This window comes from Branchiostoma lanceolatum, chromosome 2 (assembly GCF_035083965.1).
Source record: "Branchiostoma lanceolatum isolate klBraLanc5 chromosome 2, klBraLanc5.hap2, whole genome shotgun sequence".
NCBI lineage: Eukaryota > Metazoa > Chordata > Leptocardii > Amphioxiformes > Branchiostomatidae > Branchiostoma > Branchiostoma lanceolatum.
This window is the reverse complement of record NC_089723.1, coordinates 34,401,415-34,426,949: the sequence shown is the minus strand read 5'-3', so window position 1 is coordinate 34,426,949 and position 25,535 is coordinate 34,401,415. Positions and strand designations below refer to the sequence as shown.

General features: G+C 44.1%; 4 protein-coding genes across 6 annotated transcripts; 2 read left to right on the top strand and 2 right to left on the bottom strand.

Moving 5' to 3' along the window:
• Positions 1-1,522: 1,522 nt before the first annotated feature.
• On the top strand, positions 1,523-10,682 carry LOC136428807 (phospholipid scramblase 1-like). Of its 3 annotated transcripts, none has more exons than XM_066418563.1 (10): positions 1,523-1,646; positions 3,857-3,950; positions 4,585-4,711; positions 5,360-5,437; positions 5,941-6,017; positions 6,784-6,917; positions 7,572-7,692; positions 8,855-8,957; positions 9,308-9,366; positions 9,701-10,682. In XM_066418563.1, the coding sequence occupies exons 2-10, from the start codon at positions 3,933-3,935 to the stop codon at positions 9,746-9,748; spliced, it is 765 nt and encodes a 254-aa protein (XP_066274660.1). In that variant the 5' UTR covers positions 1,523-1,646; positions 3,857-3,932; the 3' UTR covers positions 9,749-10,682. The 3 variants fall into 3 exon arrangements, with proteins under 3 accessions (XP_066274660.1, XP_066274662.1, XP_066274663.1); XM_066418565.1 differs by having other exon boundaries at positions 9,644-10,682; XM_066418566.1 differs by having other exon boundaries at positions 1,524-1,646; positions 3,857-3,938.
• Positions 10,683-11,602: 920 nt separating this feature from the next.
• LOC136428796 (UDP-glucuronosyltransferase 2C1-like) lies at positions 11,603-17,646 on the top strand. The gene is made up of 7 exons (XM_066418550.1): positions 11,603-12,215; positions 13,811-14,117; positions 14,831-14,979; positions 15,544-15,763; positions 16,132-16,351; positions 16,581-16,694; positions 17,049-17,646. Exons 1-7 carry the CDS (start codon positions 11,814-11,816, stop codon positions 17,365-17,367), a joined length of 1,731 nt encoding a protein of 576 aa, XP_066274647.1. The 5' UTR covers positions 11,603-11,813; the 3' UTR covers positions 17,368-17,646.
• On the bottom strand, positions 17,518-21,973 carry LOC136428810 (uncharacterized). Its single transcript, XM_066418574.1, has 7 exons — positions 21,777-21,973; positions 20,885-21,043; positions 20,457-20,531; positions 20,139-20,244; positions 19,529-19,603; positions 19,135-19,237; positions 17,518-18,654 (listed from the first exon to the last, which is right to left on the bottom strand). Exons 1-7 carry the CDS (start codon positions 21,835-21,837, stop codon positions 18,412-18,414), a joined length of 822 nt encoding a protein of 273 aa, XP_066274671.1. The 5' UTR covers positions 21,838-21,973; the 3' UTR covers positions 17,518-18,411.
• Positions 21,974-23,085: 1,112 nt separating this feature from the next.
• Positions 23,086-25,362, bottom strand: LOC136428804 (uncharacterized). The gene is made up of 2 exons (XM_066418560.1): positions 25,231-25,362; positions 23,086-24,461 (listed from the first exon to the last, which is right to left on the bottom strand). Exons 1-2 carry the CDS (start codon positions 25,289-25,291, stop codon positions 23,497-23,499), a joined length of 1,026 nt encoding a protein of 341 aa, XP_066274657.1. The 5' UTR covers positions 25,292-25,362; the 3' UTR covers positions 23,086-23,496.
• Between the last annotated feature and the right edge of the window lie 173 nt (positions 25,363-25,535).

Here is a 25,535-nt window from a genome sequence, read left to right as displayed (position 1 = left end):
CTATGCTTAAGAGTAGGGCCAGCATACACCTGATAATATATGGCTTTGAATACAAACGGTAGAAGAATTATAGCTCGTGTTGAAACAACCAATACTATTCCGTCAACTGCACACAGTCCTCCTACACTGAATCAGTCTCTCAGACAACAAGGCAGTCAGAAATAGCAGATTTTATCTAGTCAGATGGTTAGCACCTACTAGTCTACCCGACTATTATAAACTACACCGGCTATAGGGAGAATATTTGCCAGGAGAGTTTGGCCATCATAGGTTTTCGACTGGGAAATGTTAACCTTCCAATGAACCTGGGAAGGCCTGGTGGAGGCAATGAACACAAACCGCACTAAGCCCCCTGGCTGTACATGCAAGAACTGCTGTGTAGCCACAAGAACAAGCCAAAAACAGACTTTAAATGCGGTCCATATTTTATTGCAACGACTTATCATGTACTGATACGCATAATCGTTCCTTATAGAAAGTCAGAGTAATCCAAGGACAAGGTTTTACCATGCATTCCATCTATTAACCATCTATTCTATTCAGACATCACTGCCGCGGTCAAACAAAAACAAGGGCTGTCACTTATGACAGCTGACCCGGATAGTATTTTGGATACCGCACACAACAACAGTGTCAGATTTCTATGGAGGCCTGTTCTATGAAAGGAAACGTTTTTTTCTTTCTATCAACAGCATTCTGTCGAGTATATACATATACATTGGTATGGCATAATGTTAGATAGTCGGTTGTGGTGGTACTGTCACTTTAATCGCCCTTCCAACACTTCATACATGTCTATATATCGTACGTTCTGCAATGGGACAACGTTGTTTGTGCAATGAGTAATCACCGTCCGACTGGACGTTTCCTCGCTTGAAGTACTCGAAAACCACACCCTTATGTATAGAGACCACTTGCATCTGTGGCTAGGGCGTATACATCTTTCAAAGGTTCGTTAAGGGCGTGGCCACTCGCAATGACATATATGCATGATGGAATATCCATACAATACATTCAGACATAAACGTAATGTCTTTATTTACTATTACTAGTACTTACTTTACTTTGGTATTTACTATGTAGCACCTAATTGTCCTATTTACAATACGTCGTTATCGTCATTGAATGGCCGAGGTACTGATTTGGGGGAAGAGGGGGTTGAAATGTGGCAATGTAAATATATAGGATGGCCATGCCCATTGTTTTAACCATTTTTCCTAAGCGTGCTTGATCTGTTGGATGAAACAAAGTCGGGTAACTTTAACCTTTCAGTGAACCCAGAAAAAGTGTGGTTCATTGATACGGTTCTGTATGTACCATGCAGCAACCACGTCACGCCAAAACTTGTCTCCCCTTTCTTCCACGAGGGAAAGTAGTCCGTCACCAATGCGCGCACCGCGACGCCCCTCACAAGAAAGCTTACCGCTGGACTCACCAGTGTCTACTCACCCAAATATATATATGACTGTTTTTACAGCATTTGGGTACTTTCTTGCCTTGCGTAAAAGGTTGCCATGGATTGATGGCTAGATCGCGGATTGATACACTACACAAATAGAAAACGTCTGATTTTCCGTTCGGTAGGTCATTTCAGGTGTTACTGAGAGTCCCCTTCCGTGACGCTACTCAAGTCTACACATAGCAAGGTACGTAAATCAGCATTCGCGAGTTACAAACGTATGGTAGATGTATCCTACATGTAGACACTAACCTGTATGTGGTCAAATTGCTGCAGATTTATGACCAGACTTGCTCAAACAAATACGATCGATTGATTGGTGTGTCCGAAAGCAGGTGAATTTGCTTCATGGGTCCTTTATCCACCTGACCTGAATGTAACGGTCTTCGTAATTATAGGATTGCGAGTCATGTACATGAATATGTTTGTTGTTATATAACGTACCTGAGAAGGATGTGGCCTGAGGTCTAAACGCAATAGCAGTAGATCCTTGACTGTTACCTGATTGCCGGTCTAAGTCGTTCATGTTGCAGCTATGCATTTCATTTCATTTTATCAGGAAAATCAAACTGTGCCCAGTGTTCTTTGTCGTCAAAAAATGCTTTGTCCTCAAAAGCTTAGTATGAAACCTCACTGCTTACGATTCAGACTTGATAAAAAGAAGGCTGTTGAATGATTTTACGGAAGTCGTTTTCTACCTGCAGTATGTGTAACTCCGTTACCACTTGTAAAAGTACATTGGTTAAACCGTTATTAATAGTTAACAGGTATCTCTGTTTGGAACGTTGTTCCAATGTGTGTTCTATCGGAATACCTTGTCAGGTAACGCATTACCAAGGTTTGTCCAGTCAAAGGTTTATCCATATTAGTTTGATCTATCTGGTAAAGTCAACATGCATGATGTCGGGTCCTGGCGACCATGGAATTTGCACTATGAGCCGCACGTCCATTCACAATCAAGGCAATAAACACCTAAGCGGGAAAAACAGATGGAAGTCGATTTTTGCCGTTTGAAAGCATTTCTACTATGGTTTAGGTTGGCTTTTCCATATCTGAAGCAAAGACCGTTGTTCAACTTGTTGCATAATTTCAAAATGGCTGTCGCTGGAAACGGCGGTTGATTATAATCTATGAAATGGATGAACTTTGGAACTTAGTTTGTGCATACGTGATACTGATAGCTACACGTTGTTTCAACCACATAGACGCCACTAAGGGCTTCATAACTACTCCCATAACAGATACCCCCCCCCGATTCCCCCAAAGTTTAGACGTTGAGAAATTTGCACGTAGATTTAGAGTACGCTCTTCTTATAAGTGTGTTGCGTTGTGTCCGATGAAATGAAGACATGCTCCCAGACTTTTCAACCATTCTTTTATATTGCAATAACAAAGATTTCGATAACCATACTAAGTGTATTTGGGAAGTGAATAGAGCGGTGTACTGTCTTAAATACCCTCCTTTCACACGTTTCATTAAGATTATTCCTCTTTTCATGCAAGACTTGCAATGTTGTCCCCATTCACAGTTGAGCCTCCTTCACTCCCCTTACAAACAGTTATGTGCCGTAACCGACTCGTTTGGGCGTGTCCTCGGTTGGCCAGTCTGAAAATTTCTAATCAGACAAGCCTTTTGAGACCTCATTACCGTTGATACCAAGTGCGGAGAAGAAAAATTACCTTTCCTTTTGTTTTGTTTGTTCAATACTTAGAATATTGTCGTTGAGATTGGCAGATACAATGATGGGCAGTGCTGTTTTGAAAGAGTTCCCTGTTTGTTTAGCTTTGTTTGTTTACAGTCGCCGTGCACGACGCTGGCACACCTCATACATGGTATATAGACACAAGCGCCTACAGTCGTCAAAAAGTCAATTCAACGGGTATGATAAGAAGTATTCGTCAACACTGATGTTACCGTTGTCACACAGGTAGAGAATAATGGCAAAATATTCCGATATAATGAATGAATAGATGAAGACCTTTATTGTGCATTTTTGCCAAACTCAGCTAAGTACAGCAGGTCACAGCAAGATCGCCATGGCCAATGTTCAAATATCATTCTGGAGTCAAGATAAAAAGCAACAACTTTTGTTTGAAGGGAGGGCTCTTATCTTCCTTATCTATTTCTTATTCATCACAAAAGTAAAAGACACCAAACTTCTAAAAGCAACCGCATACTTGTCTTCCCCGTGTTACAAAAGTGAATATTTACAAATGTCGGTCGTTTCTAACCATTGATAATCCTTCCTGTATAATCCTCCCCTCCCTCTTCACCACTAATAACGACGGAAGCCTGATTGACAGTTTCTAGGATTATCTGCGTCTTTTGTCAACTCTATCGTCCAGGCATTCTCCATTCTCTCTGACCTACATGTAAGTCGTGTATTATTTCTGCAGGTGATTGTTCAGCAGCCGTGTGCGAAGTTCCACCCTTTCTTCACTTCGGAAACGCAGGAGTCAGGTTTTCTACACCATGGCGGTAAGTCCGACTGTAAGTGTGTGTTTGTATTGTGTTTACCGTGCTAGCAACTGAACTGTTGGCGGACTGTTTGCGACCCAATGAGAGCAGGAACCAAGGCTTGCAGGAACTTAGCAACGGCATATTTACATTCGTCGTGCGATTGTACTGTCGTAGATTTAGAATATTCAAGCAGGCTCAGCCTCTTTGACAGAACCAACCACAGACAAGGATCTAAGGCAGCCTTTTCTGTGACAGGACAACTTAATTTTCAAGGACACATGAATGGCTCTGCCAAGAATGCACTCAGTTTGCGATCGTACGACAATCGTACGACTTCTGTGACCGGGCCCGGGCCATAACGAAGCATCTGCGTTCCCGTGAGCAACTAGTGGGTTAACACAAGCTCCTCCATATCCACTCAGCTTTCGTGCTTTTCTTCTTCTTCTTCGTCTTCTTTATTCGAGTATCAACCCCGTTGCAGACAAAAAACAAGCCTGGATGGCGGTGATATTTACAATAAAACGGAGATCAACACCTATAGTTCATAACTGATATGTATGAGTAGCGACTTAATATTAGCCTAACTCCTTTTTCCTTCCTACTGCAGAAGCTTTACATTAAACAGGTTGTTGTTGTTGGTCACACCGTTGCTCCTGTATTTCAGGCAGTGACGAAGCAGCCGATGCAGTGGATGGAGGTGCCCGGGGCAATCCCCGGCTGCCCGCCCGGCCTGGAGTATCTGACTCAGCTGGACCAGCTCCTGGTGCAGCAGCAGGTGGAACTTCTCGAGGGTGAGCAGAAAGAACCAGAACAAGTTTTTGTTTAAATTCAAAGAGGAATCGAGTAAATGAACAGAGACAAAGTGGCGGCCTACTCAAGCTGTGCACAACTTATATTATAGCCGCCACTTGTACATTATGGAAAATAAATGTTTGACAACACACTAAAAGATGAATGACAGGAAAAATTACTTGAACATGTTGCTAGGGGGTCCATGGCTATACAACTTTTTCCTTACATCAAAAGCTATCTGTCACAAACAAAAATCAAGGCCATAGCATGTCCAGGACAAAAGATACAAAAAACTGACATTCTGCGCAGGACCAACGTTATACACCACGTGGCCAAGAACCGATCATAACATTCGTCTTCCCAAACTATCCACCCAGAGGTTTTTAAGTAACACAAATGCACACAAAAGAATACCCCCATTTTTCATGGAGGTAATGATAACTTGAAAGTGGAAATGAAGGATACATACTTCAGAATCACATGGTAGATTGTTTATTCTTAGGAAGGGAATAGATAGTCAAACTCTTTGAGTAGGCATCAATGTTTTTAAAAAAATACACGCACAGTTCTCATGATAGCTATTGACGTTAACGTTAAAGTTTTACTGGCCTTAAGCTTGTTTTCAATGGCATCTTTTGTTGCTACAGCATTCACTGGAATTGAGACTAAGAACAAGTATGCTGTCAAGAACTCCATGGGACAACAGGTGTACTTCGCCTACGAAGGTAAGACGTAGTTATGTAGCTCTCAATCGCACACCGACGGACCTTGGTGCCAGCAAACACTTTTCTATAGAGAAAGAATGAAACCACAAACAACAAGGATGAGGAATAGTTGTACTAACTTTCTTTGTGACTTTCTGCGAGAGGTTATATTTTAGTCAAAACCCTCCTACGCAGGAGGTAGAAGTAGAAAGGCAATCCCTCCACTTCAGATCCCCCCCCCCCAAATGCCTAATCTCCAAGCAGATGTAAGGATCCGGCGCATTCGATGTGTTTTAGGCCTGTGGCCTGTTTAGTCCTTTTTACTTGTATTTCATGTCTAACCGTTCATTAAAGGAGTACTAAATATTGCAAAAACAGAAGTATAACACTGAGAATGAACCGGATCAAGTAATGTGTTACAAACGTTTTGAAAAGAGTATCAAAATTTGCAAAAACGCGTATAAAACAGCGAGAATGAAGATAAAGACAAACCACCTGTTTTGTTTACATCCTCTCGTTCCCAGAGTCGGACTTCTGCTCGCGGATCTGTTGCGGGGCACACAGAGGCTTCCAGTTCCACGTCACGGACAACAACGGACAGGTAAGTGCGGGGAAGATTTCTTGAAAGAAAGTGATTCACAAGCGGCGAGTAGCACAGTCTCATGGATCTCGGGGATCGAACCCGGGCCCACCAGCGCACAGACCACACGCGCTAACCGCTATGCTAAAAGGTTCGAACCCATTAGACTGGTCAGTTTTGACCCTTGCACCCCACTGTTTAAAAAGTACTCGTGCCAGCCTGACGTAAAGCTTGCGGACATCTGGTTTCTTCGGCGGCTCCATGTAGTATGTCCGCCGATCTAAATTCTCGCTCCGGTTGTAGCTCGAGGGAGCTTTAGTTGGCCCTATCGTAACGATAAGCGCTAATTTAGATCGGCGGGCATACTGTTTTGAGCCGCCAGCGTTAGGCTGGCACCCAGCAGATAAAAAGTAGATGGGTTATTTTCCTTAAAGAGAGAAGCAAGTCATCATATTGATATGCGGAGCAGGTCATTTGATAAGACACTAAGATAAGAAAGGGTTGTAAGAGTTTTTTTTATGGGGGGGGGACAAGGTTGTAACAAAACTGAGATAGAAGTGATTTATTTTTGTAATTCTTTTTCTTTATTTATGAATCTTTAGGGTGGTCCCCACAGTTAACTAAGTAACTGACTTCCAATGAGCCTCAGAAGGGATGTGCACTGCTCTTGTATTCAACAACTAATTCATTAAAAATGATACTACATGTATTATTTGCGTATCTTATTACCTGGATGTCTAACCTTCATCAACGTAACAACTAGTTCATACGCTGTTCCCGATGACAGGAGGTGATGCGGCTGAATCGCGAGTTTAAGTGCTGTGCGGGAGGCCAGTGGTGCGCCAGCTGCTGTGACTGCTGTGCCTACGAGATCCTCGTGGAGGCGCCCGTGGGCCAAGTCGTCGGGATTGTGAGTCAAAAGTAAGTATGGAAGTTGGGAAAAACTTTCCTACAGAAAGATAAAATCGACTTCAGTTTGTTGGTTTGATTTGCATTTGTGATTTTAATCCATATTTTTGTCTTGCCATCAGTCGGTAACATACTAATTCATTGAAGTGGTGTTTTACCCAAAAATGCAGTGAGTGGTACCAAGGAGGTTGGTGGTACAGACTTGGTCACGCACGTTACTTGTTATGACTTCATGACAAGCTAAAAGGCAGCCAGTAATCTGGATGTCCCTGTAGCTCAATTGGTAGCGGCCACACAGTTAAAAGCCTCCTTGTTCCAATCACTTGATAACTGGGAGACCGTGGCTCCAATCCGGAAAGGATATCCTTGTTTGAGATGCACCGTCATAGAATAGGGTCCCCTGCCTCGTGCACGTTACAACAGGCTCATTTCTCAGATGGGTACCCTCTGGCTCTAATGATACAACACGGTGAATCTATGAATTATTAGCGCTCTCGTTATAACGTTAGAATCTACCTGCTATGTGACCTACACATGCAGGGGGTCGTTCTGGAAGCCACGCTACCACATTATGAACGAGCGCACTCTAGCGATTTGAGAACGAACTGCACTAGCGAGAACCTTCCTATCTAACGTGTATTGTTTGAATCTACCTGTGACCTACAGGGGTTCGTTCTGGAAGCCGCACTACCACATCATGAACGAGCGGCGGGAGATGGTGTTCGACATGTGGGGGCCGTGCTGCGCCTGGAGCGGCGCCTGCTGCACCTGCGACGTCGACTTTGTGGTAACCTCCATGAACATTACTCCGCCGGGTGACATAAATCCGCCCCTTCTAAAAAACAGTGGGTTTTCGAGATCTCTAGTGCATCATACTGGGGGACATTGGGTTGGAAATCTGTTTGGACTTATCTTTTCAGGGTGGCGGAATTATGTTAATACCTGTTTGTTACCCGTCTAATAATTTCGATCAAACTGAGTACAATAACATTCTTGTCTATCCCTTCTCTTTGGGCGTGTGTGTGTTGCCTTTTATAAGCCTGCTACATCTGCGACGTCGACTTTGTGGTACCCGTCTTATCATGTCCATCATGCCAGGGATACTTAGGCCCGATCTACACACAAGTTTTCGAAGTCGACTCCGGACTGTGTATGAGGAGCTTTGGGTTGCTCAAGTGGAGTTTCCCTACTAGAAAACGCTACTTGAGTGATCTAGGGTTCTCCTTGCACAGTCCTGAGTCGATTCCTAGCCGACTAAAAAAAAAACCGTGTGTAAACCCAGCCTTAGTCTGAGTGTCACTCTAGTTAGTTCCAGGCTTTCCCTGGTTAGTGGAGGGAAGCCTGGAACTAAATAACTAGGATTACACTCAGGCTAAGTAATACTGCGTGCACTTACAATTTTTTTACTTTTGAGACGAAGAGAGAACGTTTTAATTTTTGAGACGAAGAAAGAACAATTTTTGAGACGAAGACAGAAATGATTATGACCATCCTTTCTCTTTGGGTGTGTTTGTTGCACCCCATAAGCCTGCTGCGTCTGTGTGACGCCGATTTTGTGGTATCCGTCTAATAATGTCGATCAAACTGGGCGCAATAACAGTCTTGTCTGTCTGTTCTCTTTGGGCGTGTGACGTAAAAAATGTGTTTCTTGCCTCTTTTATAAGCCTGCTGCGTCTGTGTCGTCGATTTTGTGGTACCTGTCTAATCATTTCGATCAAACTGAGCTCGAGCGCAATAACAACTTTTAAGGCGAAGAAAAAAGACAGTTTTTTGCTTCCTATAAGTTCTATATTACAGTCATAACATCTTACTTCAAAGAATTGGGGCGGGGGACAAGGACATGCAAAGGCACGTGGGGCTGGCAAAGTCTGCAGGGAATCACCCAAAGGGCCTTCCCTTAGCTTAGAATTTTATCTTATTTCTTGAAATAACTTGTTTTCAATCTGCAGGCGTACGGCAGTGACGGGCACACCGAGGTGGGGAAAGTCTCCCGTCAGTACGCAGGCTTCGCCAAGGAGATGTTCACTGATGCCACCAACTTCAGCGTCACCTGTAAGTCACATCGACCTCTCAATCTCGTGCCCACTAGCATAGCCACTCGACCATTAGTGCTGAAGTAGGACCCGGGCCTATTCCCACGAATTGTTGTCTTTATTTCTTGTATACTATATGTAAAAGGTAACCAATGTAGCCTCCTTCGCAGCCTTCTAGGTGCGGCCAATAGCGGCAAAAACGATCTCTGAAGCTAAAATACCTGACCCCGACATGTTTAAAATCGCAAATCAGTGCCGCTCCCCCTAAAAATAAACGCCGGCCACTCCTAGAAGGCTGCGAAGGAGGCTTATCAGTTAAGTCTTCATCTGTGGTAGATTACATATATAACCCTATTGTATCCCCCTCAGTTCCCCAGGACCTGGATGTGAAGCTGAAGGCGACTATGCTTGGTGCCTGTCTCCTGGTGGTAAGTTTTCATGAATAACAATTAAGGCTAAACTTCCCCAAATGTTAACACACTACTTATACACACAACTAACAATTCCACCTCACCTGTGTTGGTATGCGAAAAAAGGAACTTATATATTTACAATTCTCAAATTAAGTCAAAATACAAAACCCTGCGTCCATTTTACCATGTCCTGTACACACTACAGAAAAAGAATAAGAAAAGAGCACATTTTATATGACACAGGACTGTACATGTTACGTGACTTGTTGATAACTAGAATTTTGCTTTCCAGGACTTCATGTACTACGAGGATCAGGACAAGGAAAACAACTAGAATTTTGTTTTCCAGGACTTCATGTACTATGAGGATCAGGACAAGGAGAACAACCATGGGTAGCGACTGGCCAGCGAACTGCAGGATAGGGGAAGCCTGTGGCAGAGATGGTGAAGATTGTGGACACTCATCGACAGAACCTTTACTTTTTAGCAAGAATATTATATACTTTGTATTCTTTCATACCATTTTGCCCTTTTAGGTGTTCATCTCAAATATGATGTCATCATGTTTATAGTGAACATTTAAATAACAATGTGCACTTATGGATATTTTGTGAACACGTGCCAAGTTCTCCAAAAAGTTGCTAATAAGCAAACATAACAATGGTACTAGGGATTGTCATGGCAAAATCAACCCATAGAAATATCAGCGTCTGTAGTTACAATGACTTGCATATCAATTATGCAAAAATGTGCATAAATAGGACTTGCTTTCAAAGAAACACTGTGGTTGGTATGAAATCAAATGATTTGTTGAATCATAAAAAAAACTTTGATTTAATTAAATGACTATCCTTGCTGTAACATATACTCTACTTACATGTTCGAATACTGAAAGTAATAGATATTCGAAAATAAGAAAGTAACCGTCCTATTTTACAACTCTAAAAGCGATTGTTTGTTCAGTATGTGTTCATAGAAACGTGTCGTGATTTTACTGTAGAGAGGCTGACACTGGCTCAGCCGCTGTTGTATATTTCGCTGCATTGTGAGAGTGGTTAGTGAGAAGAAGCCTTTTGCGCACATAATCTAAAGGTTGATACATTACAGTAGCCTGAGTGTCATCTGGGTGATGATGATGGCAGAGCCTGGAACTGAAACCATTTTGACACTCAGGCTAACATTATCGATCAATACAATTCAAAATCAATACAAGACCGAACCCGGCTGGCCATTGATACCAGTAGTTCAATTAATGTGGGTCGGCACAAAATGTCTACATTTCGTCGTTTCTGTCTAGCGTGTTTATATTTGAACCTAGGTGGGCGGAGCAATCGTAATTGTGCAGAGATTTGGAAAAAGTGTGTTTAAGCATGAATGGATGCATCCAAGAGTTAAATGAATTAATACGAACTATAGACAGAACACGAAAAATATATTCACTGTATTTTTTTGTCATTTTTCACGATTTTATAGTTTGTAACGTTGTGTATACAATAAAGAAGCGAGGCACAAGTCATAGTCCGGCGTATTCTCTTTCATCTAGATTTTCGTCAAAAGCATAATAGCTTTGGACAGATCCTGACTGTCCATCACAATTATCAGTCCAGCCAATGATAGCATGGCAATTAGCGGTTCGACTAATGAGACAGTGTCTGCATGCCCGTCAAGTATTTGCATTCTTAAGTTTTTATTTTGCATTACTGCGTTTCGACGGAGGTGGGCGGGGCTATGGGATCGGTCAAAATTCAAACGCGCAAGCCAATTCTTAAGATAAATGACAGGTGTTTTACCGATTCTGAAAAAGCCAGAACATTTCTGTAAAATGTCCTTATGAGCAAGAAGTAAAACGTACATGTAGCATATAATTTAGCTGCCACGGCGTTTCTGCGAAAACGACGATACGCACTAATATACGACAGTACGAATATCCCCGAATATATGAAAATAAGAATGATACAATAGCACTAGTATTATTCCGAGAATGTAGGATCTACAAACTGTCCAAGCAGATCGATCGGTGGCAAGGCAGTATCCAAAAGGCCACCGCTTGGATACTGCAACGAGCGAGGTTAAATAGAGATATAACCTTCTTGGATATTCTTGGATACTGTTTGGCTCTTTGGATATACTACCTTGCCACCGATAGATCTGCTTGGAGATCAAATCTTAAATAATGATTCAATCTGCAAGCAGATCTATCGGTGATAAGGTAGTATATACAAAGGGCCAACCAGTACCCAATGAGGTTAAATCTCGATTCAAACCCCAATAACCGTATCCAATAGCATCTGCATATGAATACGAAGACCAGAGTGCGGATGTCGAATGACCCCGGTCACAGTGAGTAAGCTGCAAAACACGTTCGTTCTGTTGATAATTATGCATGTCCTGACGTCAACCTACTGCTGTGACAAACAAGTCAACACCAGTAGAGTAGAGTATTAAGTGTAAGCTCAGCAATCATGGCACAAAGGAGTGACTACAAAGCAAATGCCTTCTCTCGTGTGTTCCTTCTCACGGTCCTCGCCGTGCAGGTGAGCCGAGCGGCGAACGTCGCCATGATGTACGAGCTGGCCGGGAGTCACTGGGCCCGGTTCGTGGTGATCGGAGACGCGCTGTTGTCTCGCGGGCACACCGTCACAGTGGTGGCGCCAGAAGACATCGTGACCTGGATTCACCGAGGAGACGGCGATCCCTTTACCTACCTGACATTCCCCGAGGCGGGAACACGGGAGTACCTCGAAGGTTACATCGGTAAAGCGTGGACAAGGGTATTAGAACAGAGATATATGTACCAACAGACTTGGTCTCATGTTTCTTCCTATCGCCAAGCATCCCGCAGATGTCAGTCACTTCTTTCACAGGTAGGTGATTGTTGCTCTTTTACATAAAGCTACGGTCACGTTAAACTCACGTCGTACCTGCGATGCCGGGGTTTCGTGTACATGTACTTCTCCTTGATTTATACCTTTGTAAGGGTCATGCTGTTATGTTATCTTTTTTTCACAGTGAATGACCCCAGAGTCTAGTATTTAACAACTAGATCCGCATTTGGTCGGTTAAAGAAGCACAAAAGCGGCAAGGCGTCTCAGCAAGAAAAGGCACATGTGAAAAATCGTATGACGCTGGAAAAACATCGCCCGATGCTCTGCGATAGCTGATTTACCTACGATTTACCTGCGATCATCGTGCGATGTACGGGGAATGCAATCGTAGGTGCATCGTACGTTTAATGTGACCGGGACTTAACGTGGAATTATAATCGTTTTAACGTGAAAGCTTACATGTGTTCGCACTTTCAAGGACATTATATAATGTCCTTGGTCTGCCCTAGCCTGTGTTTACAAAAGCTCTCGGCCGGAGGTTAATGACCCCCATCCCTAGGCTGGCGGTTACAGCTAGGACCGGCCGGCCGCTAGGAGCGCGATTTGCCAGGCTAAACTCTGCCCCAGGACTGTATACTTGTTTTGTTTACATTGACGTGTGAGTCGTGTTCAATAATTCCTCACAGATGTACTGCACTTGGTCATATCCTTGGCTAATATGTTCTTTGCGGCCAAGGAAGTCGACCTTTCACAAGCCGATAATACTACTGCGAACTTTACAGTTTTGTAAAAGTTTTGGCCCGCTCCCAACGTCGCTATCGCGTTGGCGGGGACTCCTGGCTATACTCTACATCTAAAACAGCTCTGACATTGGTTAACAACTTGGGCCGCAAACTACGTATTTATGCTACCTTTGAGGGATCAATGGATGAGTCAGCAGGATAATATCCGCTGAACATTACCCTGAGGGGAATTCCAGCAGGACGTCTAAGTAATCGTTGTTCTTTGTGTCACAAGTGATCGTCACTGTTCTACACAGCATCGGAAAGTTACTGCTTCTTCCTTGCACAATAAGGGTACTAGAAAAAAGAAATAAGACGTCTCAGAGGAAAAGTTGGTCCAAGCCTGAAGCCATGAAAAAGACACTGAACGCAGCGAGCTTCTATCAGAAGCCGCACAACACAGTGCCCTGTCGATAGACTATTACTGTTTAACCGGTTCTACCTCTTCTTACATGTTTGTTTTCTGTGCTAATCTTCTGTATTTGTATAGCCGGTATAACCACCCTTCGGCGTAACACACCAGCTTGTAGTAGTCTTCTGAACCGAAGATAATGAAGAATCAACCAATACCATGAAATATACATGTTCTTTTTTTTACATTTTATCTTCAAATCATAATACAACGTACGTTGAACCCATTGATATACTTCAATGACGGATAATTCAAAATCCAAACGAAATTTTGGTGAACAACTACATATGTTGCATTTCCATAGGCCATGGCGATGCAGGTCATATGAAATGAAGATACGATCGAAAATGGTAATTGAGACATAGTTGGCTTCATCAAGGAGGTTTTAAACTTCCTTGGTCTCATTAAAACGTTTTTTTCACTATTCAATTCCCCTACAGGGAGATTTGTTGGACAAACTGCGACAAGCCGACATCATACTAGGAGAGCCCCTGACCCCGTGCGCGGCAGTGGTCTCCAGCGCGGTCGGCGTGCCCTCCGCCCTGCTCAGCGTGCCCATGCCGGCGAGCTGGCTGGGCTCGGGCGCCCCGGCCCCCACCTGCTGCTACCCCGTCCCGTTCTCGGGACTCGGGCGGGTCCGAACCTTCCGCGACAGGGTCCACAATCTGGCTGGCTACGTGGCGACTATGGTCCTTGGACGCGCCATAACGGCCTTCTACTTTGACCACCTTGCCAAGAAGTACATCGGTAAGACTTGAATGCCCAAACAAAAAAGTTTATCACAACACTATGTAATTGATGTACTCCGTCCGTGAGTCGTTTTGTGAGGCGTTAGTCGATATACAAGAGCTACATACAACGCAGAGTTTGTGTCATAGTTGTCGCTATTCAGTCAGCAGAGGAGTTAGACTGTTTTCTCATTCTTCAAGGAGATGCCATAGTTGTGTATAAAAGAATAATCATGAAGATATTTGCTTGGACGAAAATCTATGCAAGAATATCTAAATGCAGCTTGCACTAAGTTACCTAAAGTAAAGGGAAATTGTATTGTATGTTGAAAAGATATTGAGTAATACAATAATCGTTTTGAACTTTCCTTTGCTTTTAAAAGTAATGATGTACATTTGCCTATCTGCTAGTGACAAATACCAAGACCAAATCTGCTAACTTTCGGCGCGGTCATATTCGTTTAAGACCGTCGTACGATTTGGCTGTCGTATGATTTCTAAGCAGGCTGCTACGTACAGAAGCAATCACCGACAAGGAAAAGCCTTTCCGTAACAAGAGAGCTGAATATGAAACATGCACGACTACCCTCAGAATGCCCTCAGTTTGCGACGTTCGCACGGCGTATGTGACCGGGCCCTTACAGACTAACACGCATTACAGAGTCCAAGTGTCTAGAATTTTTGTTCTACTGCCAAGAAACTAGATATAAATATCTCAAACATCTGCCGCAGGTACAGACGCGACCTTCGTGACTGCCCTAGCGGACGCTGACCTCTGGCTGATCACGGAACATCCGGGACTTGACCCTGTCCGCCCGTACATGCCTAATATGGTCAACATAGGAGGCTTTATGGCCAGACCTGCACAGTCACTGTCACTGGTAATAAAGTGTTATTGTAGTATTTCCCATCTCATCTTTATTTGACATTTTCTTTCCTTCCTTCCTTCCTTCCTTCCTTCCTTCCTTCCTTCCTTCCTTCCTTCCTTCATTCCTTCCTTCCTTCCTTCCTTCCTTCCTTCCTTCCTTCCTTCCTTCCTTCCTTCCTTCCTTCCTTCCTTCCTTCCTTCCTTCCTTCCTTCCTTCCTTCCTTCCTTCCTTCCTTCCTTCCTTCCTAGCGGCTTTCCATGGTACTGCAGCAGGGCTTCCAGTTTTGATACCTCGTGCTCTGGACAAGCTATGGTCCTGATTTTTAAGGATAGATAGCTCTTCTATGTATAAGGTATCGTACATTTAATGCCACACGAACACGCTAACAAACAGTTAGTTTAAACATAACTGTTTGTAGTAAAACCAAACCTGTGTTAAGACTGAAGTTCTGAAGGCTGAACGTCATATCCCATATCGCACACACTCTTGTTGTAGGTAGATTAGCCTTATGGAACTGTTGTTATGTAACAGTACTTTTTACCTTGTACAATTGTTGTGCAACGTTACTTTCTGCAGGAGTTGGAGGACTTCATGCAGGGATCAGACCACGGCGTCATCATCTTCGGACTGGGGACCTTCGTGAAGGGCTTGCCGAGTCACCTGGCAGAAGTGTTCGCCGCAGCCTTCGCTAAGCTCCCGCAGAGGGTGGTGTGGCGGTACGATGGAAAAGAGACGCCTCGCGGTTTAGGAAATAACACCAAGCTCATGAAATGGATCCCACAGAATGACCTTCTAGGTACGATAATGTGTTAACTTTTTAGAATGGTCTATCCGTGTAATGTAATTGGCGTAAATGGTTTGAATGATCATGGTTGAAACACGATGTGTTTTTGCAAGAACTATGTGAAAGTAGGCACAGCCACTGAGACCATCGCGAAACATATACTAGCCAGTGGCAATTATGACTTTCATGAGCACAGATATAGACTTAGACAATAGAAATGCATATAATCGAAAGCTTAGAATGAGAAATGTTAGATTCGTTCTTAATTCATACAGTTTTGCATTAAAAGGGACCTAAAACAAGGACAAGCCGGAACTATACAAATGCTTGGGGATTTTGCCTCTTACCTTGCTAATATGTTAATCTGTGTTGATGTTCAGGGCACCCTAAAACGCGTCTTTTCGTGAACCACGGTGGCCTAAATGGCCTGCACGAGGCTATATACCACGGCGTTCCCATGGTCATCTTACCACTGACGGTTGAACACCAGGCCTACGCTGACGTCATGGTCTCCAAGGGAACGGCCGTGACGCTCGACATCCGCGCTATAACGCCTGAGGATGTCGTGTCGGCCATCCGAGAAGTCACCGGGAACTCAAGGTAAAGGTTAAACTCAATGTGTAATGCTAATGTGTTTATAGTTGACGTCGACTGATATAACATGTTCCATATTCTGGGAAGGACATCTCGGTTGAGGCTGCATCCGTCTTTTGGAAGGGACGCAAAATAGGAGTCCCGTGTTCGAGATGGTGCCTCAATCATCTTACTGTACATTTCAAAGAATGTCTGTCTTTATGGGCCAAGATTGTGAATTGTTGGTATTTTTCAGCTACCTGTGTCTGGAAGAATCACATACGTGCTCCTCTAGACGTCAACCATACATCAGTGAGACGGAAGGCATCACGTCCCCTCGGGAATTCGACATGGAGTTAGCACCGAACAGGTCTGGAATAAGATGATAATTCAAATATTTCTTTACTATCAAGTATGATATCTAATATTTCCCGTTTCGATTAACTTCAGACTTTTTGCACGATTCAGGTAAGGTTGAATAACTAATGATAATGATGATTGTTACAAACACTACTACTTTGTTGAATTTCTTTTCATCAAGATTTGAATAGATAGTGGAAAACTGGTACAGAAAAGGGAGTATTGTGGTTAAGACAGAACTTGACGTACTTTATATACTCTTCCCTCCAGAGCTTTTCGTTTATTCACGATTGTTGCATTGCAATTTACAAGTCTCTGTTCGAAGGAAGTGACTTTGAATTATTTCATCCTCTCCTCTAAACAGCTACAAAGAAAGTTCGGAAAGACTGGCAAAGCTGTTCCATGATCAGCCGCAACCCCCTCTGGAACGTGCTGTCTGGTGGATAGAACACGTCATCAGACATGGCGGACTCCCGCACCTGCGCACTGGGATGAACGACGTGCCGTTTTACATGTACCTCCATCTTGACGTTCTGGTCGCTTTCGTAGTTACCGTCACTGCTTTGTGGCTACCGCTGACGCGTCTTTTCATAATGAAGTATCGGTGGCAGAGACTTCTGGCAGGCGTTGGCATTTCTATTGTGGTCATTTCGGTACCCATTATGTACTTAGATGGACTATAGACATCCAAGGACGTTTAAATTGTTTAAAGCTTCTTGCTTGGATTGTCGACAACAAAAACTAGTTCTCAAGAAAATCTGAATCATCCTGTGTGTTAGTGGTTAGTGTATCTTTCTCAAACAACTGCTTAGTAGTAGCCATAAACTGTTGAATTAGGAATCAAGTGTGTGTTATTTTCAATATCCTTGTCTATGATACATATCAATATGTTAGGAGATCACAATGTAAATGCAACAGTTCATACATGTGGTATTTTTCTACATTAAAGTATTGAAACATTGCTTTGCTCAGTCCGTCGATATTGTGATTTTCTATTCTTCAACTATGACGTAATTCAGCCAATTACCACGTAGTTTACAACTGGCTCCGATACGACTTACGTACCGCCCAACTGTCCACTAAGTTACTGATAAATCGGCTATCTGAGCCAGAGGCCAACCAAACTGACCTGTAGGCCACCGTGTTAGTAGCTGGAGCTAATGATAGCTGGAGCTACTATTGTGACACATATGGATAAATGAAACCTAGATGTCCCCATTTTCACATCAAATGTGCCACCACGATAACCACCTTTCGCTTTAAAACGTGGTAATGGATTGGTCCAGAGCAACTTTTATAGAAAGCAGCTGAAACATCGCATCGTTTCAGCAGTTTCTGCCTTCGTTCTTACTAAGTCCTTGATTCTTTCAAGATCCTTTGTTCTTTCAAAAACGTATACTGTAAATGCATTTAAGAGGAATTGGAGGAATTGGAGTGTTTGCGGTGGTTTTAAATTTACGTTTGAAACAATAGTAGCGCTACAGTCATAGTTGGGCAAAAAGTTTCGCGGCGGTTTTAAGTTTGCGTTGAAATTTCACCGCGAAAACCGCAAAAATAAAACCACCGCGAGCATTCCTGCATTTACAGCAATATATGACCTAACCAGGGCCCTCATTCGCCAAATGAAATGTTCTATTTCTGGAGAGAACCGTGCAACTTGATACCTTGAGAAAAACGTTTTGAAACATTTGAAGCAGAATCTGAATTGCTCAAACGTGACATAACAACTATCCCAACCCCTCGACGTGACAACTGCAACTTGTTTTGACATAGATCCAGTCCGGGCGCGGCTTCAGCGTGTCCTTGGAGATCACGTACGCCCTCTGCAGAGTTTTCTCCTCAGTGCAGAATCCGCCGGCCGATGCAGTACCACAGCCGTGGTGGACTGGGGTGGCGCTTCTGCACCTCACCTCGTGCATCAGCTGTAGTTTGGTGCGTCCGTTCCTGTCCGAGCCCACCCACAGCTCAACCTGAATACGACATATAGACCATTGTCGGGTTGTCAGAAAAATCAAAGATATTACTAGTATGATGTATATTTGCTCGTAGAACAACGTTTTTTCTGGACAGACGCCTCGTCAATATGTTTACCTTCCTTAGGAAACGGTGCGGCACATTCGTCGAAGACCGTCGTATGATTTTGATGTCGTCTAGAAGGCCGTCAAAAAGCCAATCACTGAAAAGGATTTATGACAGTCTTTTCGGTACCAAGGAAGCTGAATTTCGTACGACACATGCACAGCTATCCCAGGAATGCCCTCAGTTTGCGATCGTGCGACGATCGTACGTCGTATGTGACCAAGCCATTAGATAGATGCATGTTTTCGCTGAGAAGAAAATGCTTCACAACTTGTCATGCTTGTATGAAGTTAGGATAAAAATCACATGAACCTCTTTCTCTACTTTGTTCATCTGCCCCAAAGCATTGACAATAGCCATACAAAACGTACCTCCTCATCTTTCCGATTTCGGGCCGTCCTGAGATTAACAAACTTGGATTCTCTCGCGCACGGGTTGAGGGACTCTAGGCCGCTCTGTGGATGGATGGAGAGTCTAGGAAAAGAATAAACAGATGTTTTGATATTGATGTATTATTGTGTAGATTTATGTGAGCCGCAGAAGGAATCTTTCAACGCTAACGTGCAACAACTTAATTCTGTAGATATACATACTATACTGGTCAGTATTGTATTCTTAGAAATGTGTTAGCAGTCTAGTACTTTCTCAACAGCACAAACGAGATACATATAGATGTACATTTGTACATTTTTCCAACCTGCTGTATGACACCAACATCACTGCCTTCAACCTATCATGACATGTAAAGGTTCCAAATACACGTACTTCGTGTCGTTGCCCTGCGGAACGGTCAGGTTTGCGTAGTCCTCTGGGTCAACACCAAACGCATCCAGTCCAAACCTAAAGTATAAACAACGTTGATAGATGCACACAAATGAAGAAAATAGCTGAAATTTTCGTCCGAAACGTTGAACGGGGATCAAACAGAGCTGCAAGTGAAAAATAGAATGGAGGGAAATAGACAGTGTGTACTTCCCGTTTTACTGATTTAATTTCAATGTTTACATCACCAACATCAATAGTAATAGTCTTTATTGCATATTCCTGCCCAGATGGGCTAAATGCATATATGACCACAAGCGGTCTATAAGAAGCATAATGCAAAACATGAATTAATAAGCAGCTACATTCTAACATTGGAAAACTAAAAGATAGACAAACTGAGAACTATTGCTAAACTAATGTTGGTCACCTAGTAGTTTCTTCTCTCTTTTTGAAACATTTGTAAACATGACTACATATTTTGCCTATTATATGTTCGTTCTTACATGACATCAGGTATATAAAAGTGCCCTGCTTTGACATTTTGACACAACTATGAGGTATACAAACATTAGTTGTTCTAATAGTGCCACTGAAAGGGACGCCACGTTACCTGGTGATGTAGTGTGTAAAGTCGTCTGGTCGCTCACTTTGCAGGAGGCAGGAGGAAAGGTTACTGTTCTGCTCCTGCCTGCAGAACTCGCCAAAGTCGCTAGGTACTGTGAGAAAAACCAAGCAAGATTTCTTTTCACAGATTGTCTACATCAATGCCATCATTACTCATGGTAACATCGAGGTCAAACATTATGCGCCGTTATCGGTCTATATAACACACCATGTAAGATTTAATGATACATGGGAGCATCAAACATTTTCTAACAAGTTGTCCGATAGTCTTTAAACATTTCGGAAATGTTCATTCTGTGATCACCTGTTGTCAGATCTAGAGGCACTGGGGCTGTCTGCTCCAGGTCTGCTGGGCTTTCTGTGGTGGGTATCTCCGGAGCTGCAAGTGTAAACAATCAATGATCAGCAAAATTTAAAAATTTGTCACTTGTGTATTTCTGACAGTCTAAACTGCAAAGTAAGACTATGCAGTTATATCTATGCTAAGTACAGTTACGTATACTCAGTGATTCTAATTCCACACACACACACACACACACACACACACACACACACACACACACACACACACACACACACACACACACACACACGCACACACACGCACACACACACACAGACACACACACATACACACACACACAGACACACACACGCGCGCACACACATACACACACACACACACACACACATACACACACACTCACTCACTGGTAGCGACCTCATGCCTACCTGCCTGACATCTACAAACGGCACAGCCCCTTGCGTCGATCTCCCGTCCATACTCACACTGCAGCGCGCATGGCGACGGACGGCATAACTGCAGGCCTGGCTCAGGCAGAAGCATGCGACCGCGCATGCGTGGAAAGGAAAGTCTGCCTCTACCTTGCCCTGAAAAAAACAAAACATTTCGTGATGTTGCAGTGTACCAAAAGTACAGAATACGCGGGGAACGTACGTATAGACAACATGATTAATTCAACGTGAAAACGTACATCTTAGAACCAATGCGATAAAGGCGAATTGAAACACTGTCTACCCATCTGAAATCATCGTATAAGCTATATCGCATTTTTAACCGTAACAGTGTAGTTTCTCATATGTTAGTATGACTGCAACATCTTATGTCTATCTCATGCACGTGGACACCAGAATATTGGTTAGAAAATCAGAGGAGCACGTTGTCTCACAGATTGAATATCTATTAAACAGTTCGTTCAATGGCCATTCCCTGCAACCATGGGCAGTAGGCCTCAGCTCCGCGGACTCAAAACAATAGCGAGTTTGTCTTCCCCGCTGAGCAGTTGCGTAAGACATCCTACCCCATAGTTATGCAAATACTCCCGACGGCCCCCCGTCGTCCAATGTGAGACAGCCGCTCGCTTACGCGAGGAATTCGCTTAGCGCCTGCGGCGCCGTGGGGCGCCCTTCGGGCGCCCACCTACGAGCGCCCTTCGGGCGCACTTCGGGCGAGGTCGGCTTTCGGGTAAGTTCGGGATCCGCCCAGCCTATCACCCGATACCCCGGTATATATTCGGTATATACAGTATATAGACTCTCCTTCCGAGGCCTACAGCCTATGCTGCAACTAGTCTACAGTCTAAAACCTGAAGTGAAAACGTACCTTGACAGACGCAGAGCAGTGACACAACGACTACAACAGTCGCCTCTCCAAACAGCTTCATGGCTCGCCGCGGTATATGGACGTTTTCCAGTTGGTCGCAAACTCTCACACTCTTCGATCTTTCTCTCTGAATTGGCAGTTCTTGCTGAGCTTGGCAAGTCGCGAACAGCTGCGTCTTGTCGTGCTTATCCTCGCGCCGTCACCCCCTGGTTAGCCGTCAGTAGCTCAGTAGCGCCGTGACAGCTGTTTGGACTACTGACAACATTCTTGTTTGTCTCCGGGAGGTTCTGACAGTATTTTGTGGGCTGAGAAAGTGTTTTTCATCCCTTGTCAGACTGGTGTAAATTATGCGATCACGCCACAGGTTCTAAGGGCAAAATAACAACTCGGAGGTCGCACGCAAATGTTCCGAAGAGACTACGCTGATAGTATGTCACCAGTTGGAATTTCTTCACCGAATACATGAATTTCTCTCACTTTCGAATTTCAATCCTTGTTTGTGCCTGGCAGTCCGGTACATGAATAAGTACAAAATGATGACCCGTGACACGTTGGCGACCTCGCTGCGACCAAGCGATTTGACAGCGCGCTCAACGAATTTCATACGACTTTCATCGACTTTTACGCTTTGTGTTTTGTTGTCTTTTCAGTCATACTTGTACGTTTTGTATGATATTTCCATTATAAAATGAAGGGTAAGACAAAGACAATTTAGGACGCAACGAGGTCGCCAGCGTGCCGCGGGTCCAGTGAGATAGGGAAAATGTCACGGTCAGTTGATGGATACCCCTGTTTTCGCCGTGCGGCTTGTTTGTTCTGGCCATCAACTTGGATTTGGACCAACTTCGCGTGCCAAGTTACATAACCCAGCCTGCCGTGTTTTCAACTAACTCTCAGCACACAGTTTATCTCAGGTAGACGACATCTTACCAGGCATTCACTATCATGACTATACTGAGTTACAGCCATATACATGTCACTGTAAGGGGGTGGGGGTGGGGGATGCATGCTAAGGTACTCTAGATCTAATGTGATATCACATTATGCTAAAGTATTTATTCAGAAAGCAGGTCGGTGCTCATAGATGTTTCTAAGTTTTCTGTGGGGAAGACTAAGAGGTCTGACAGACAGCTTTACGGTAACTGTACCGGCTTCTGTAATGCTGTGGTGCAATATCATTTACATATTTTGTAGTACCTGCCATGTATCTTTTCAAGGAATTATATGTACTTGTCAGGTATACCATTACAGGTGAGGTGGTGGCGAACACCAACTCTGAAATGTAACAGCAGACAGAGGACAGACTATATTCCTTTTTATGTCATTGATTTAATAATCTCTCATTAACCATACATTTGAAAGCAGAGTACATGTACATATAAAGAAACAGTATTCAATACTTCGTATGATCACGTAAAATGTGTAGTGCTTTGCATAATCATGATCAAATGAAAATGATGCAAAATGATATAAAGAACTCAACTTTCTTTAAAAGCTACTCACTCATCTGGAATGATATGCACGATATGTTATCGAGACCATGACACTTGTTTACAATTCGTGGCATTTATAGATTTCCTTTTATTTCAATACGGTGCACTTTCTTCACAATGTGTGGCACTGTTAATCAATCATCAAGTCCGAGGCCCTTCTCGACCCTGCTCTTTTCAAGGCTACTATTAACTCACCATAGCGACGCTTTCTCGTGCGGCTTTATTGCTCATGGCATCTCCTCGGGCTCCTCGCGAGCCAGCTCTGCCTCCTGCACCCTTGTTTCACCCAGTGTTTCACCCCTCTTCGTGAAGAGGGTCTTGGGCGTGATGACGTGACAGCTGCAGCTGGCCTTGACCACGATCATGTCCCAGCCGACCTTGGGCGGGTCCCCGGACTTGACCACGATGGCCTTGTGCCACGTGTTCTCCTCCACGCACTTCCCCTCGCAACCCTGGTGGTTCGGGGTGGAGCTGGTGCACTTGACCTCGCGGAACTTCTGCTGCCGGAGCAGCCCTCGCTGCGTCCCCGCCCAGAGTTCCACCGTCTCCCCGCTGACCGTCACGGCGTGGATCGGGGACACCATGTTGGCCGAGTATCCGCACGGGTTGAAGGCGGTTTCTGGGTCAGGGGCACCGCCGGGGACAACTGGGACCAATTCTGAGCCTGGCTTCACTAATGTAGGCCTCAATGTTTCACACTCTACGTCGGGAAGTCCAACATCAACGCCGAGTGTTTCCCCTTTCTTGTCGTGTAAAGTCGGAATTCTCCTCGTGCCGCACGACTTCTTCCCCGCGCCGTCCGCCCCGGCTGGCTGCCGATTGGGCTCCAGGAACAACTTTTCGCCGAATTTGGTGAGGAGACCGTCCTGAATATCTGGATATTCGCGCTCCAGCTTACACGAGAGCGAGTTACTGAACTCTTCGGTGTCGCAAAGACCAACCGCCGCACTGTCGTGGGCTGGTAACGGTGGCGGTGTGGTCGTCTCGGTCGCGGTCGTAGTCGGCTGGGGTGTTGTGGTCGGTGGGACCGTGGTTGTCGGTGGGACCGTGGTTTCTTTGGGACGGAAACGTTCCCAGAACCTCTTCCACAATGGGTTGGATCGAGGGAGGCCGCGAGGCCAGGCAAACCCTGGCCGACGGATGGGGGAGAGTCTGCGGTCACGTCCTCGCGAAGGAGAGATCCCGGCATCCGCTTTAAAGAAAAGACAAAGGCAAAACTGTCACTCTCCAAGCAGAAAACTGGAGACTAGTCCCCCTCAATAGCTTTGGTATAAAGGTTTTCCACTATACCAATAAAGCACAAGAAGATTTCTTTAATAAAGTATCATGATACTAGTCGTTACCTGAGGTAATTCTTTGGAACTACGGTAAGCGCAACATCCTGTTATCTGTTTTTTACACCCAAACATGAGAGTTCCTTTATCATATATATTTATCACCACATTACCGCAAAGTTACACAGATATCTGTGATAAAAAAAACCTGCATTTTGTCCGTCAGCTATGTCCATTTGAACAACTGCCAACAGCACGTACAACTCGAAGTCGAACTCAGTAGAGCCGTACCACCTGCTTCTTTTAGACTACTGAAAAACCTGTTTCCACAACACATAACGTTTTAGGAAGCCTACTTTTCATCTTAACATCGTGTCTTGTTATTTCGTAAAAGACAATTCCTCACTTTTAAGCTCTATGCAGCAATATCCAGACATATATCTCACGAAAAAAACAACGTCAGCTAACATAGGAAATAGCACATAGACAGCTGTTTCATTTTCAAACGCAAGTATACTTGGTGTTGCGAAAACGGCAAAAGTAGCTTGGTGGTACGGTGCCGTCTTTCCATCTAACCCACTCCGACAGATATAAAAGATCACATCTAACAGATTCAATCCAAACACGGGCCAAACAAACCTTTCTCTTTTACTCCCAAGAAACAAAATGATACAAACGATGACTTACCAACGTCGAAGATACTGTGAAGAGACAGACAGCAGACGAGAAGAATCACAGAAGCAGCCATCTTGAGCCGTGCGCCTAGCGAAGTGAAGGTTCTGAACAACAGACGGCGTCCTGACACAGCCGTTTATGTAGAGGCAAAACACGCCGTCTGGCGAACCGTCAATCAACGGGCCCATGTTTTGATGGCGCTAACTTCCTGTCACAACAGGAGAGAACTTTCCCTGGCTGAAACGAAGTCTTGGAGTTGTCAGGATTTTACTCAAGGTCTAAGATAGTGGTAGCTGCTATGAACGTATATTTTGGAC